At 34.7% G+C, this 15916-nt stretch overlaps 2 protein-coding genes, 1 long non-coding RNA gene and 1 pseudogene across 3 annotated transcripts; 3 read left to right on the top strand and 1 right to left on the bottom strand.

Annotated features, from left to right (window-relative positions):
• On the top strand, nt 1-705 carry LOC118050344 (BURP domain protein RD22-like; annotated as a pseudogene).
• Nucleotides 706-1758: 1053 nt separating this feature from the next.
• LOC118050346 (BURP domain protein RD22-like) lies at nt 1759-8071 on the top strand. The gene is made up of 3 exons (XM_073406752.1): nt 1759-2433; nt 5400; nt 7381-8071. The coding sequence occupies exons 1-3, from the start codon at nt 1759-1761 to the stop codon at nt 7749-7751; spliced, it is 1047 nt and encodes a 348-aa protein (XP_073262853.1). The 3' UTR covers nt 7752-8071.
• An 88-nt stretch (nt 8072-8159) lies between these two features.
• Nucleotides 8160-8969, bottom strand: LOC118050347 (uncharacterized). Its single transcript, XR_004687864.2, has 2 exons — nt 8504-8969; nt 8160-8409 (listed from the first exon to the last, which is right to left on the bottom strand). It is a non-coding gene; the product is annotated as an uncharacterized lncRNA (long non-coding RNA).
• Nucleotides 8970-12068: 3099 nt separating this feature from the next.
• LOC118050345 (calcium-dependent protein kinase SK5) lies at nt 12069-15700 on the top strand. Its single transcript, XM_035060668.2, has 6 exons — nt 12069-12737; nt 14166-14309; nt 14444-14596; nt 14712-14827; nt 15051-15218; nt 15323-15700. Exons 1-6 carry the CDS (start codon nt 12173-12175, stop codon nt 15686-15688), a joined length of 1512 nt encoding a protein of 503 aa, XP_034916559.1. The 5' UTR covers nt 12069-12172; the 3' UTR covers nt 15689-15700.
• Nucleotides 15701-15916: the final 216 nt, after the last annotated feature.

Consider the following 15916-nt stretch of genomic DNA (forward strand, 5'->3'; position numbering starts at 1 on the left):
ATGACATTTCTTTTTACTAATAGTTGGAACCAAAGTTAGTTTCTTGCCTCGTCAAGTCGCAGAGTTCCATACCATTTTCGAAGTGACAAAAATACCAGAGATTTTGAAGTAGTTTCCACTAGAAGTCACCTCAAAAGAGGCTCAGGTTATCAGAGAATGAAATAGGAGGAGCCGAACATGGAATGAGAAGACAAATATTGTGCAAAATCTCTTGAGTCATTGATTGATTTAGTGTTTGAAAGTCTTGGCCATAATGATCGGGGTGCTATCGACTGAACCAAGCAAGAAGCAAGAGTATACTGTTTCAGAAAAAAAGGGAAAATGATTGGAAAACATAAAGCAATTGTGTTTCATTAGATGAGATACGCATACGCAGTGCACTAATGCCATTTACTCGAAACAAAAAGATCCATGAGGTTCCCACTAGCATGGGTGCTGATGTCGCAAAAGTGAAAGCTGCAACAGTTTGCCCCTCAAATCATCAGCTTGGATTGCAGAGCATCTGGCGTTTGAAGTTCTCTACACTAATCCAGGACCGGGTGTTTGACATTTTTGTGGTTACTGACAGTCTTTTTCGGGTTCCAACAAAGGATCAAGAACAGACTCCATGACCATAGATCAAAGCTTGGTATTTATAGGCAAGGGACCTTGATTAATATTTTGTTTGTAGGTGATTGTACTTCTTAACCTGTTTGTCACCCCCCCCCCCCACCAATTGTCGTAGTTGTTTGTGTTTGCAAAGTTTAGCTTGACAAAAGGATCCTGAAAAACCTGCCTTGACAGGCTTTGAATCATCTATTGAAAACCTTGTTAGTGCTATTTTCTAGGTAATGGTAGCTCCTTCACCAGAACATTCTTCTGTGTTTTTGCCAGTTGCTGGCTTGCTGCGTTATCCCATCTGTGTCTATAAGCTTCTTTTTTTTTTTTTTTTTTGCTGTGAAGTAACTAAAATGCTACGAGATGGGGACATTTGGATGATGATGTGTGTTGCTTCTTGCATGTGATCCAACTTTTGTATGAATTGAGAGGGTAAAACAGAACTTCAAAGCTGGCCTTTGTTCCTGTTCATCAGGACTGGGTTTGTTTCTGCGAGTTCCCGGAGGAGACCCTGAGAACCTATCTTGTGTACTCTCAGGTTTTATGTTATTTTTCTATTCGAATTAGGATTTTGATTATTATTATCCTGTAAAATTCGATTTAATAGTTATTTAAGAAGTTACAATCCCTATTCTGAGAGCAAACTATTAGAAAAGAAATTACTTACTAATAAAACTCTCTGCTTGATCATTTTGTAAAAAAATCTAGTTTTTCTTGTTTTTTCATTCATATTTTTCAAGGTAAATTCCATCATAGATGAAGGGAAAATCACATGTCCAAGTGTTATCTATGTTGTAAAAATGAATTGAAGTTAAAATCACTTCAAAATTCAAACCAACGTTAATTTATGTCATATCAAATCATCAACAAACTAGAAAACAAAACGCGCAAATCAAATGAATTATTTTGGAAAATTCCCATTTTCAATCTATGCTTGGCAGAAAAGCCAAGAAAAGGTGGGATCCATCGGCAGAATTGCTTGATTCTTCCCGCATATACTCACCTGCCTAAAGACACATTTGTAAAAGATAATTATAACATTATTGGTACATAGAACAAGCGACGACCTCACAAGTCCTTGTTAGTTGTCCCACCAAGCAACTTGCAAGATGGCAAGAACTTGTTATAGTATTTGCTCACTTCTTCAGTATCTTCAAAAAAATGTCTCTAGCCAATTCTTGTGCACTGCTCCTCCTCTTCTTTCTTACTCTCTCCCTCTTCATTACCAGCTCCACCGCTGCTAACACCATCGGTGTAACCCGCACGACAGTGGCTGTGGCTGCTGACAATGTCCCTTTACCAAAGAAAGTTGCCACCTTCCTCCCTAGCGATATTTCTCCACCTACTGAGAAGTATTGGTGCTCAAGGTTGCCCAACACTCCATTGCCAAAAGCCCTGAGATATCTTCTACAACCTGGTCATTATCCTTCAATCAACAGAGAATTCGCTAATGAAAACGTAAGTGCTGCTGTTATCCTAAGAACCTATAGAATACGTTATAGGATAAGTTATAAAAGAGACGATAAAAAATCCCTAAACGCTGCCCTCCCTGACTCAACCATATTCTACCAGTACGACGATCTCCATCCAGGTAAGAAAATGAAAGTTCTTTTTACGGAGAGTGGAACCAAGGTTAGTTTCTTGCCTCGTCAAGTCGCAGAGTCTATACCATTTTCGAGTGACAAACTACCAGAGATTTTGAAGTACTTTAAACTAGAAGTCAACTCAAAAGAGGCTCAGGTTATCAGAGAAGAAATAGGAGGATGCGAGGAGCCAAACATGGAAGGAGAAGAAAAATATTGTGCTACATCCCTAGAGTCATTAATTGATTTTAGTGTTGATGTAGAAATATTAAGAAAAACCTTATGTTTGCTGATGAAAAAGAAAAGAACTAAGTCCATGATGAAAAGAACAAAAAGAAAGAACATAGAATACAAAGAACAAAGAGCAGAATTGAGTTATTGGTTACTGTCATCCCAAGTCTTTTTATTTATAGAAAAGAGAGAAAACAAATTTAAGAAAGAACAAACACGAGATGTACCAGCCAACTTCTCCTTTATTTAAGGAGATGTTTACAAGCTAATTTAATCCTAGATAAACTTAACAAAAGAATTCAAAAACATATCCTAATCTAGATAATAATCTCAGCTAACAACTAGATAACCATGCAGTAGATTACTGCTAAGTAATCATGTTCTAGCTTAGGTAACAAACTTCAACACTCCTCCTTGGTTCCAAAGCTAGTCATTCCAATTCTTGCCCTCAGATCTTCAAACTTGGTTTTAGCCAACGGTTTGGTAAAAAAGTCTGCTAGTTGATCTTCAGAAGTGCAGTAGCATAATTCCAGTTCTCCTTCTTGTTGAAACTGCATGATGGCTTGAAATTTGATCTCCATATGCTTGGTTCTATCATGAAAGACAGAATTTTTAGAAATGGCTATAGCTGATGTGTTGTCACAAAACAATGTTGTGGGATTTTGTTGATTGCAGTCTAAATCACTTAGCATCTTCCTTAGCCATATTAGTTGTTTTGTTGTTACATAAGCAGCTATATATTCAGCCTCTACTGTAGAATATGCCACCACCGATTGCTTCTTTGAATTCCAACAAAACACACTCTTTCCCACAGCAAAACAGTAGCTTGAAGTACTCATCATTCCTTCATCACTTCCTCCCCAGTCACTGTCTGAAAATCTAACAAGATTGATTGAGGTGGACTTCACAAAATGTATGCCAAAACTTGCAGTCCCTCTCAAATATCTTAATACTCTTTTAGCTGCCACAAAATGGTTTTGACTTGGCTCTTGCATGAACCTGGAAAGATAATTCACAGAAAATTGAATGTCAGGACGTGTGGCTGTTAAATACAGCAAACTCCCAATTAAACTCTTGTAAACTTTCCCATCAGCTTTTGGTGATCCATCCTCTTTCATTAGCTTCTGCCCCTGTATCATAGGTGTGCTTACTGGCTTGTGTTTACTCATTTCAAAATTGTCCAGTATTTTCAAGGAAAAACATTTTTGACAAAGAAAGTAACCTTGATCAGATTGGGTTACTTCCATTCCTAAAAAATATGTCAACAAACCAAGTTCATTCATCTTAAACATGTCTTTCATATTGGTTTTGAATTCCTCTACAAGCTGCTCCTTGTCCCCTCTGATTAGCAAATCATCAACATAAACTGATACAATGAGTTTATGTCCATCAGCATGCTTCACATATAAAGTCACCTCATTCATGCTCCTGTTAAATCCCAAGCTTAAAAGATGATTATCCAATATGTTATACCAAGCTCTAGGAGCTTGTTTCAGTACATACAATGCCTTCTTCAGTAAATCAACTTTGTTTGTTGAATTTGATTTTTCAAAACCAGCAGGTTGCTTAACATAAATCTCCTCATTTAGCACACCATTCAAAAACGCAGATTTAACATCCAACTGAAATATATACCAACTGTTTTGTGCTACTAGAGCAAACAGGAGCTTCATTGTTTCATATCTGGAAACTAGAGCAAAAGTTTCTGTGAAGTCGATCCCTACCTCTTGTGAATATCTTTTCACTACAAGTTTGGCTTTATGCTTGTTGATCTTACCATCTGCATTTAATTTTGTTTTGAAAATCCATTTCACTCCAATTACCTTCTTATGAGTTGGTCTGTCAACTAGCATCCATGTTTGATTCTTGTCTATCATTGCAAGCTCCTCCTTCATTGCTACTATCCAAACTTGAGAGTTCATGGCTTTTTCAACATCTACAGGTTCTACCTCAGCTATATTGCACCTGCTATAGATATCTGATAGAGATCTTGTCCCCTTTACTGGTTGATCATCAATATTCTCTGCAGCATCCCACTCAGTTTGTTACTCAATATTCCCAGCAACATATGTTTGTTGATCAATCATGTTTACAACATCCAACTCATCTTGTTACATTTGTTTTGATCCTTCACCTAATGAATTTTTCCAGTCCCAAGTGGCATTTTTTACAACTTTGACATCTCTAGCAACTACAACTTTGTTAAAATTCAGATCATAAATTTTATAAGCCTTAGATGTTGCACTATAGCCTATAAGAATCCCTATATCAGCCTTTTAATCAAGTTTTCTTCTTCTAACTTCAGGTTTCAAAACATAACAAATACTGCCAAACACCTTTAAATGATCAATACTGGGTTTAAAACCATACCAGAGTTCATAAGGAGTTTTATCTGCTAAAACTCTTGAAGCCATTCGGTTTATAAGATATGATGTTGTGTTTACTGCTTCTGCCCAGAAATTCAATGGCAGCTTCTTCTAACATCTTGCCATCTCCATCAATGTTCGGTTTCTTCTTTCACCTACACCATTCTGTTGTGGTGTGTAGGGAATAGTCAGCTGGTGTTTAATCCCTTCTTTAGCCAGGTATGATCCAAATTATCAAGAGGTATACTCTCCTCCATTGTCAGATCTCAATATCTTCAATTTGTTTCTTGTTTCTAGTTCAACTGCTGCCTTAAACTTGACAAACTCAACAAACACATCAAATTTGGATTTTAGAAAATAAACCCAGCAATACCTACTAAAATCATCAATAAACATAAGAAAATACTTTGAACCATTTAATGATTCATTGTGCATAGGTCCACACATATCTGTGTGTACAAGCTGGAGTTTCGACACTGCCCTATATGCATTGTCAGGAAAAATAGCTCTAGTTTGTTTTCCCAACTGACAAGCTTCACAAATAATTTATTATTCTTGAATATCTGGTAACCCGTGAGTCATCTGCTGGTCAGCCATTCTCTTTAGAGTTGCATAGTTGAAGTGTCCCAACCTTTTTGTGCCAAAGAACAGATTCATTTTTCTCATAGGTATTGGCACTCAAACAGACTTCCTTCCAGTTAACATTAAAACTTCGGTTCATCATTTTTGCAGAAAGCAAAAGTACTCCACTTTTATCTTTAATGTCACACACTCCATCATTAAAGACTATTGAATAGCCATATTCAATCAATTGTCCCACACTAACTAGATTCTAGTTGATCTTAGGCACATAAAGAATATTTTTAAGAATTTTTGTACCTGATAGTGTCTCTACTTCAATTGCTCCTTTTCCTTCAACCTTCATAAAATCTTCATTGCCAATTCTGACTTTAGATAGGTAGCTTTTATCCAAGTCTCTGAATAAGCTTAAGTCTGCTGTCATATGGTTAGTGCAGCCGCTATCAATGAGTCATGATGAGTCCTTTGCCTCTGTTGAATTACACATGTCCTGTATTTGTGACCATGAATAAAAGATCTTCTTTGACTTCTAAACAATCGACTACTTGAGCTTTTTGTTCAGTTTCTGTTTTATTTTTGCAAAATCTTTGAATGTGACCAAATTGCTTGCAGTTTCGGCATTGAGCATTCTTGAGCAAACACCAGACTTCAAGATGATTAGTTTTATGATAGTATTTGCAAGCAGGAAAATGCTCTTTCTTCTTTTTCCCTCTCATGAAGCTGTTATTGCTATTCTATTGCCAGTTAGCAGATTTCCAACCTCTCCATTTTTCTCTTTTTCCTTCTTCATTATTTTTGAAAATATTTTTAGCCTGACTCTTATCCTTGTAAACTGCAACAAGAGCTCCTTCACTTGATCCTTCTTGTCTATATACTTGCCTTTGCTCCACAGCTTGCAATGCATTTACCAGTTCTTGCAAGCTCATTTCAGAAAAATCTTTAGAGTCTTCTAAAGAACAGATTTTATGTTCAAATTTTTCTAGCAGACTCACTAGAACTTTCTCTACAATTCTAGAGTCTGGAAAATCTTCTCCCAAAATTCTTACTTGATTCACAAGTTTCGAAATTTGAGAAGAGAAATCTTTGATGGTATCATTTTCTTTCATCTTCAGACCTTCGAATTGTCTTCTCAGATTCATAATCTGCATCCTTCTTGACTTCTCATCACCATGGAACTCTGCTTTTAATTTATCCCATGTTTCTTTGGCCGATTTGCATGCCATGATCCTTATGAAGATGTCTTCACTTATAGCATTATAAAAACAAGAAAGAGCTTTGAATCTCTTTGCCTTTTCTTCATTGAAGAACTTCATCTGTGCAATTGTGGGATTGTTACCTAGAAGAGTAGGTTGCCTATCACTTTCCACTATCTCCCATAAATCAAGAGCTTTGAGATAGGTTTCCATTTTTACAGCCCACACACCAAAATTCTGCCCTGTAAACAATGGTGTTTTTGGTGAAAAGCTTGTAGAATCCATTAAAAAAAAACTCACTTTATTCTCTCGTGTTTTTCACTCACCAACCTTCAAAGTAAAAAACTTTGATTTATCCTCACTTTACTTCTCGTGTTTCTCACTCACAAAAAAAACCCTTCAAAGATCCTAAGAATGCTCTGATACCAATTGTAGAAATATTAAGAACAACCTTATGTTTGCTGATGAAAAAGAAAAGAACAAAGAACTAAGTCCACGATGGAAATAACAAAAAGAAAGAACACAGAACTTAATAGTTAAGTATAAAAAACAAAGAGCAAAATTGAGTTATTGGTTGTTGCCATCCCAAGTCTTTTTATTTATAGAAAAAAGAAAACAAAATTTTAAGGAAGAACAAACACGAGACGTACTAGCTAACTTCTCCTTTATTTAAGGAGATGTTTACAAGCTAGTTTAATCCTAGATAAACTTAACAAAAGAATTCAAAAACATATCCTAATCTAGATAATAATCTCAACTAACAACTAGATAACCATGCAATAGATTATTGTTAAGTAATCCTGTTCTAGTTTAGGTACCAAACTTCAACAGTTGAAAGGCTTGGCCAAAATGTCCGGGTACTCTCGACTGAAGCAGGCAAGAAGCAAGAGTATACGGTTTCAGCCGCAGTGAGAATGATTGGAGATCATAAAGCAGCAGTGTGTCACAAGATGAGGTATCCTTATGCAGTGCACTATTGCCATGTAATCGCAGACACAGAGGTTGATGAGGTTGCATTAGTGGGTGCTGATGGCACAAAAGTGAAAGCTGTAACGGTTTGCCACCTCAACACATCAGCTTGGAGTCCAGACCATATGGCGTTTCAAGTTCTCAAAATTAAGCCAGGACCTGCTGTTTGTCACTTTCTAGATAGTGATACTCTCGTTTGGGTGCCAAAGAAGGATAAAAAAATGACTCCATGACCATAGGTAAAAGCTTGGTATTGATCAGCAGATCAGGGCTTTAATAAGTTTGCTGCCTTGCTGTCGTTGCTGTTTATAATATGCTTGTACTTCCGTCCCTTTCCCTGTTGTCGTTGCTGTTTATAATATGCATGTACTTCCGTCCCTTTCCCTGTTGTCGTTGCTGTTTATAAAATGTATGTACTTCCGTCCCTTCCCTATTGTCGTAGCTGTTTATGTTTGTCATACGCACGCACCCCCTCACCCTGTTTTAGTGTGGAAGCACTGGTTTTCTTAAGAAGAAGGTGATCATGAAAAACAAGCCTTATCAGGTATTCACATTCAGAAGTACAGTTGCAATTTGGTATTATGCTTAGAAAATGTGCTCCCATAATCAATGGAAGAAACCTCGGTCAATAACTATAAGAAAAATAAAAAAACAAACATGTATACATATATAGTAGAATAAACATGGCAACCACAAAATATTTGATTAGATTGTTTCACAGGGGACTGCCATCAACTTCATCCTGATACAAGATAACCATAAAAAAACCCAGCCTCAACGATATTCTACCAGTACAACGACCTCCACCCTGGAAAAAAGATGACCTCCACTCTTGAGTCATTGATTGATTTAGTGTTGAAAGTCTTGGCCATAATGATCGGGTGCTATCGACTGAACCAAGCAAGAAGCAAGAGTATACTGTTTCAGAAAAAAAGGGGAAATGATTGGAAAACATAAAGCAATTGTGTTTCATTAGATGAGATACCCATACGCAGTGCACTAATGCCATTTATTCGAAACAAAAAGATCCATGAGGTTCCCACTAGCATGGTTGCTGATGTCGCAAAAGTGAAAGCTGCAACAGTTTGCCCCTCAAATCATCAGCGTTTGAAGTTCTCTAAACTAATCCAGGACCGGGAGTTTTACATTTTTGTGGTTACTGACAGTCTTTTTCGGGTTCCAACAAAGGATCAAGAAAAGACTCCATGACCATAGATCAAAGCTTGGTATTTATAGGCATGGGACCTTGATTAATATTTAGTTTGGGGTGATTTGTACTCACCCCCCCTCTATTGTCGTAGTTGTTTGTGTTTGCAACGTTTAGCTTAACAAAAAGATCCTGAAAAGGCTGATAAAGCTGCCTTAACAGGCTTTGAATCATCTATTGAAAACCTTGCTAGTGCTATTTTCTAGGTACTGGTAGCTCCCTCACCAGATCACAAAACTTGCAAATCAAATGAATTATTTTGGAAATTTCCCATTTTCAATCCATGTTTGGCAGAAAAGCCAAGAAAAGGTGGGATCCATCGCAGAATTGCTTGATTCTTCCCGCATATACACACATGCCTAAAGACACATTTGTAAAAGATAATTATAACATTATTGGTGCATAGAACAAGCGACGACATCACAAGTCCTTGTTTGTTTGTCCCACCAAGCAACTTGCAAGATGGAAAGTACTTGTGATAGCATTTGCTTATTCAAGGACCATACTATAAATATACTGTTCCCTTTTGTGCCTCCCATCATGGTGGTTCTCAGTAAAAAAAACTAAAAACAATGATGAATACTAAAGGTTTAATTTTACCCATCATTTTAAATATTATTTTCCATGCTTGGAATGATGGATGCTTCTGTATGTTACACATGAATTTGTTATAATTTATTTAAGATATTTATAATTATTCTCGTTGAACATTTTATTAGGTTCGGTTAGTAATATAAAACTATAATGGGAATCTTAGTTAATAAGTTAAGTTATGTAAAAAATATTTATATTATATGGTATCATAATTTTAATGATCAAGTTATCAGAAGTTTGAATCGATTTCACTACACTTTTATTTTATATAATAAAAATTAAGCATAAGATAATCTAAGTTTATATGAGTTTTAGATCGAAAAAGCTTTTACTTAAATTGATATGTTTTAAAATAATATAAAATTATTATTAGAATTTCACTTAACAACTTAAGTTATTTGATTAAAAAATACAAATATATTTAATTGTAAACTGTTTGGAATCAATTCGCTAGTGTAAGTAAATTTAATTACAATATTTAATTTAAATTACATTGACAAATAAATTGAATTTACATATCTAGAAAAGATAAAATTTAATCCATTTTATTTTTTATATTACTCTCATCACCTTCATCTTATTCTTTCAAAGATTTATTAAAAAAACAGATGGATAAACATTTATTTTAAGAAGCTAGTTTTAACATTAATTTCTTCTTTTGGTGTAATCAATTAAAGAAGTTGATTTCTAATTTATTTTTATATTATTTTTTAGAAATTAAATTCCATTGAAAATTATATTATTGACACTTAAAATGGTTCTAAACAGAAATAATATATATTAAAATCTTTGAATTCAATTTAATCTAGAGAATTCCAAAACATGTTGTTAAAAAGACATAAACAAATACATAAGATAAACTAAATTTGTTTTTTAAAATAGTTTTGAAGTTAATTTTTATATTTATAAAAATATATTTTTTTTTATCTCTAATTTTTTTTCATTCCAAAATAGTAACAAATCTCTACTCAAAAGTTTTTTATTATTATTTATTTATTGTCCAGGTAAGTTTTCTCTTGAGACACATCCCAGCATCTACCGTATCATTTGTATCCCCAATAAAAATAGGTATAGAACCACACCATAGATGTATAGAGAAATTGAATCGCTCTTCAATTATATAATTTTTTTTGTTTATCAATTCAAACGCATTACTGTTATAAACTAAAAAAGTATAAACTTTTAAGATGAACATTAATGCACAATAAATACTTTTTCTGTTTTAATAGTTAAACTTTATTTTATAACTTTACAGTTTTTTCAATAGTAATTTATTATTCATTTAAAAAGTTAATAGATATGTTCTTTTCATATCAACTATAAATTCTCTAATTTCAATTAGAGTTACAAAACCATTTTAACAAGTCAACTATAAATTCTCTATACCCGAGTTCGATTCTTTTTATGCATGCTTATTATTTTCATAGTGTTTTATTTATTTATTGGGCTTATAGAGTGTTTAGTGGATTCGAAGATTAGTCATGGTGCATGTAAGTTGGTCTAGACACTAGATTATATATATAAAAAAATATTAACTGATACAAGATTTAAAACTTATTTAAGTTTTTTTTAAAAAAAATAAATTAAAGAAGAAAGTAGCCTAGTTTAATCATGTTAAAATTCACATATATTTTCTTACAAATTTTTATTTTTATACGGAATCGTTTATTTTTTTTTAATGCAAAAATTCAAATAAACTTAAATCATCTTGATCTAATTAATATAACATTTGAATTTGTATAAGATTTTTTTAAGAAAATAAACTAGAGAAGGAAGTGCTGTAATTTAATTAGGTTAAAATTCGCTGATTTTTATTACAAAATTTATTTTATACGGATTGTTTTAATATATTTTTTAAAAATAAAACTTGAATTAATTTTTTTATTTGAATTCATAGTTTATATAAATCAAGTTTTAAAATTATGATTCTAGTTTATATAACATTAAAAAGATGAACTAAAATCTAATCCAAAGATATCTTTTATTAAAAAAAAAATCATGAATCATTCGAACAGAAAGAATTATTTTTTGAGTTATGAAAGTTGTTCGTAATTCTAGACAATCAAAGCCCAAGTTGTAGGTTTTGCTACTAAAATAATGAAAGACAAGATTGTGGCCACTTGATCACAAACCACAAGCCAAAGCAGCCCATAGAAAAGGGAGAAAGGTATCTCAGACAGACAAAAGAATTTGTTTAGATCTCAGTCATGGAAAAGTTAGATACACAGTCAGCTAGAGAGAGAAAGAAAGAAGCTCTAATCGAAATCTAGATAGAGAGAGAGAGAGAGACTCGTGTCCATGTCCTAAAGAGAATCTAATCTATTCATCATAGACTTAATTGCAACTTAGTCCCTATAGTTTATTAAGACTAATTTATTAAACCTTGTAGTATATAAAAATAATTAAAATAGTCCTTGGTTAATCCATTGGTTTTTTTTTCTTCATAAAATCCTTCTTTTCTCGTTAAATTTCATAAATAATATTGTTTTTACTTTAAAAAATTTAAATAATATCATTTTAATTAACTTGAATTAATTTGAATTAACTTTTATACAACCTGTAAAACATTTCTTGTACTGGGTCAGGCTAATAAGGTTTAGTAACTTTGAATTTAAGAAAAATTGTATAAGTATATAATTTATGAAACTACAAATACAAATGAATGAGTTTTTTCAGACTATAAGGAGTAAGCTATAGTTTGCCCATTCATCAGACAGCGCAAAAAGTCTTCTGTCTCAGTTCTCATCAGTCATCACTATAGAGAGAGAGAAAAGGAGAGAGGGATTCAAGACCCAAGACTGAAGCTTTTTCTTGAGTCGTTTTGAACCCGCTTCAGGGGTTGAGTCTCTAACCATGGATGATCAACCAAAACCCTCATCGTCTAGTGCTCCACCACTGTCATCAAGGCCTAAATGGGTGCTTCCTTACAAGACCCAGAACTTAAGAGACCATTACAGCATAGGGAGGAAGCTTGGTCAAGGGCAGTTTGGTACAACTTTTCTCTGTACACATAAAACCTCAGGAAAAAAGTATGCTTGCAAGTCAATACCAAAAAGAAAGCTTCTTTGCAAAGAAGATTATGAGGATGTGTGGAGGGAAATCCAGATAATGCACCATTTGTCAGAGCATCCACATGTGGTTAGGATTAGCGGGGCATACGAAGATATTTCTTGTGTTCACTTGGTGATGGAGCTTTGTGAAGGAGGTGAGCTTTTTGATAGGATTGTTAAGAAAGGGCATTATAGTGAAAAAGAGGCTGCTAAATTGATGAAAACTATTGTTGGGGTTGTTGAGACATGCCATTCACTTGGTGTCATGCATAGAGATCTTAAGCCTGAGAACTTCTTACTTCATAGTGTTGAGGAGGATGCTCCTCTTAAGGCCACTGATTTTGGGCTTTCTGTGTTCTACAAGCCAGGTCTGGTTCCTTCACTTCTTGGGTGTTAATTTTTTTCCCCAATTTTCTTTATGTTTTGCTTGTGTTTTCTTTGGTGGGTTTTATTTTTCTTCAGATTTAGTGTTTGTTTTGTTGCTATTGATTGAATTTAGATTTGGGGTTGCCTGCTTTCTTGACTGACTTGATTAAGATTTTGATCTGGGATTATGTGTGTGGTCATTCACTGTATGCCCAAAACGCTCGTTATCATTATATTTACTACCTTGGTTGGGATTGATTTTTGATAATTGGGACTTTACTAATACAATTGATCATCACTAGGACACTAATGTCTCTGGCTCCAACTTGCACAATCTCGTGAAATGCTTACGAATTGAACACCAAATGTTCAATGAGCTTGTTTCAAGGAGTGATTGATCCCCTCATTCAGAAATGATGCCCTTGAAGCCTTGAAAATGAGAAGTCTTGGACATTGACCATTCAAAATGAACCTGCATCATTTTTCTGGTCAAGCATGTCCATGCATTTAATAAGGGCTTTGAATGCTTCCTTGCTTGAAATAGTTGATTTTATCTTGAAGTGGGGGACCCAATCTGGGCCATTGCATTGTTGGACAAAAGAGCCTTCGCCAACTATCTCAGCGGGCTCCCAGCAATCAATGTTTCAATAATTAACCAAGAAATACATAACTACATTGTGGTTGTGCTTCAAAGATTTTGTTTCTTTTCCCTTGACCAAAGTTATTTGATGCTCAATACTCTCAATTCTAGTACTCTAAGATGAGATAATTGCTTAGAATTAGTCACAAGTTGCTTGTCAATACCTCATACGATCCTTTAACATGTTTGCACAAGGTGATTTTTTTTTTGCTATTTTACTTCGAATGTGTTAGTCTTTGTGTTTGAATGAATTAAAATTTGCTTCATTTTCTAGAGGTTCTAGTAGTGCATGCTTCACCTCCCTTCTCCCTCAACCATTTCAGTTATTCTTCCAGCTTTCCTTTCTTTTCTTCTTGTTGAAATGCTGTGTTCTCATCTTAAAGTTTTCTCAAATCTGATTATTAAAATCTCTCTCTCACACCTCATCTATACATGGACATATTGGCCTCGTATAGGTATATCAGATTCTTATGCAAATGTCATTTACACATTTTCTCTGAGAAAAAAACATTCTGTCGGTTTATTGTAAGCTTCTGCAACCTGGGAAACTTCTGTCATGTGATTTACAGTATGCGTGTTTGCCTGCATGTACCTGTAAACCTCGTAACAATGATTCTGAATAAATAGAAACCTTCAAAGTGGATTGCAGTCAATTAGTGCGTCACATTTCAAAATTAAGAGTTTTTTGTCCTCGTTGCTCTGAAACCACTGCTATTTAACACAACCTTGTCATCATTTAACATTGTGGTCTGCCTCAGTCTGACGCATACTTAATTTTGTGGATTTTCAGGCGAAACTTTTTGTGATGTTGTTGGGAGTCCATACTATGTTGCACCAGAGGTATTGCGCAAACATTATGGACCTGAAGCAGATGTATGGAGTGCAGGAATTATTTTATACATACTATTAAGTGGTGTGCCGCCATTTTGGGCTGGTAAATAATTTTTTTATTCCTGCGCGGATGACAAATAAAGTTCTGGATAGGGATGGTTACTAAGAATTGAGTTTTCGTGCTACTGACTTTTGCTGACTATTTTCTTTCTTCGTTTACTCTGTTATAAATGTCAGAAACTGAAATTGGGATCTTCAAGCAGATATTGCAAGGCAAATTAGATTTTGAATCTGAACCATGGCCTAGTATTTCAGACAGTGCCAAGGATCTGATCAGAAAAATGCTTGAACGGAATCCAAAGAAAAGACTAAGTGCTCATGAAGTACTCTGTAAGACTCTTCAATTTTCTTAAAACAGGGATTTAGGAGTGTTAGGCTTAAACAAGTTCCAGCACAGTGATTATTATGTTGCTACATCATGATACCTATGTGACCTTTGGTGCAGGCCACCCATGGATCGTGGATGACAGAATTGCCCCAGATAAACCTCTTGATTCTGCTGTTTTATCACGGCTGAAACAGTTCTCTGCAATGAACAAGCTTAAGAAGATGGCTTTGCGTGTAAGGTTCTTGCAGATGTGTAGTTTTCTTTGATTAATATATTGGTTCCGCTGAAAGAAACTATGAATAAATCAACCACGTTGATTGTTAAGCAAACTGATTATGAATAAACTATGAATAAATTGCGCATGTATGTGTGTATCTATGAGTGTAACTATGTTAGTATGGTGTAATGCTGACCTCAACTGAACTGATGCATAGTGATTCTCGTAATGAATTTTAGGTCATAGCAGACAGGCTTTCTGAAGAAGAGATTGGTGGTTTGAAAGAGTTGTTCAAAATGATAGACACAGACAACAGTGGAACAATAACTTTTGATGAATTAAAAGATGGATTAAGGCGAGTAGGCTCTGAACTAATGGAGTCTGAGATAAAGGATCTGATGGATGCTGTAAGAGAACTTGCTCGAATCCTCTGTAGTTTCTGTTTTTGTTTTTCAACCATTCAGTTGACATGAAATTGAACAAGTGCATGCTTTGTGGGTATTTTTGGCAGGCTGATATTGACAACAGTGGAACAATTGATTATGGTGAATTTCTAGCTGCCACTGTGCACTTGAATAAATTGGAGAGAGAGGAAAATTTAGTGTCTGCTTTCTCATTCTTTGACAAAGATAGCAGTGGATACATAACCATTGATGAGCTTCAACAAGCCTGCAAAGAGTTCGGCCTAAGCGAGCTCCACCTTGATGAGATGATTAAAGAAATCGATCAAGATAATGTAAGTCCATTATGTACTGTCATTGCAATCCATTTTTTTTCCCCTCCTAATATAAAGAATCTTGGAGCTTTACTCGGACAAATCATTCAGAAGCACATTACATTTGTTTTGGGAGTTGTAGGAGCTTCTGACAACATGTGATCATGGAATTGTGTTGCAGGGTATGGACAAATAGACTATGGTGAATTTGCTGCAATGATGAGGAAGGGCAATGGAGGAATCGGGAGGAGAACAATGAGAAAGCACATTTAACTTGGGAGATGCCCTAGGACTCACTACCAATGGATCTAAAACATCTGATTGATGCTCAGATAAACTATGGTTTAACTATCTGCCATACTTTTTGCAATATTTGGTAAATCTTAATCT

This window comes from Populus alba, chromosome 19 (genome assembly GCF_005239225.2).
Source record: "Populus alba chromosome 19, ASM523922v2, whole genome shotgun sequence".
NCBI lineage: Eukaryota > Viridiplantae > Streptophyta > Magnoliopsida > Malpighiales > Salicaceae > Populus > Populus alba.

Excerpts from the sequence above, each read along its gene's own strand:
- LOC118050346 (XM_073406752.1), top strand. The coding sequence starts at position 1,759 with ATGTCTCTAGCCAATTCTTGTGCACTGCTCCTCCTCTTCTTTCTTACT.
- LOC118050345 (XM_035060668.2), top strand. The coding sequence starts at position 12,173 with ATGGATGATCAACCAAAACCCTCATCGTCTAGTGCTCCACCACTGTCA. Across the intron at positions 14,597-14,711 it reads AAGTGCTCATGAAGTACTCT|GCCACCCATGGATCGTGGAT; the intron begins GTAAGACTCTTC and ends CCTTTGGTGCAG. Across the intron at positions 14,828-15,050 it reads TTAAGAAGATGGCTTTGCGT|GTCATAGCAGACAGGCTTTC; the intron begins GTAAGGTTCTTG and ends AATGAATTTTAG.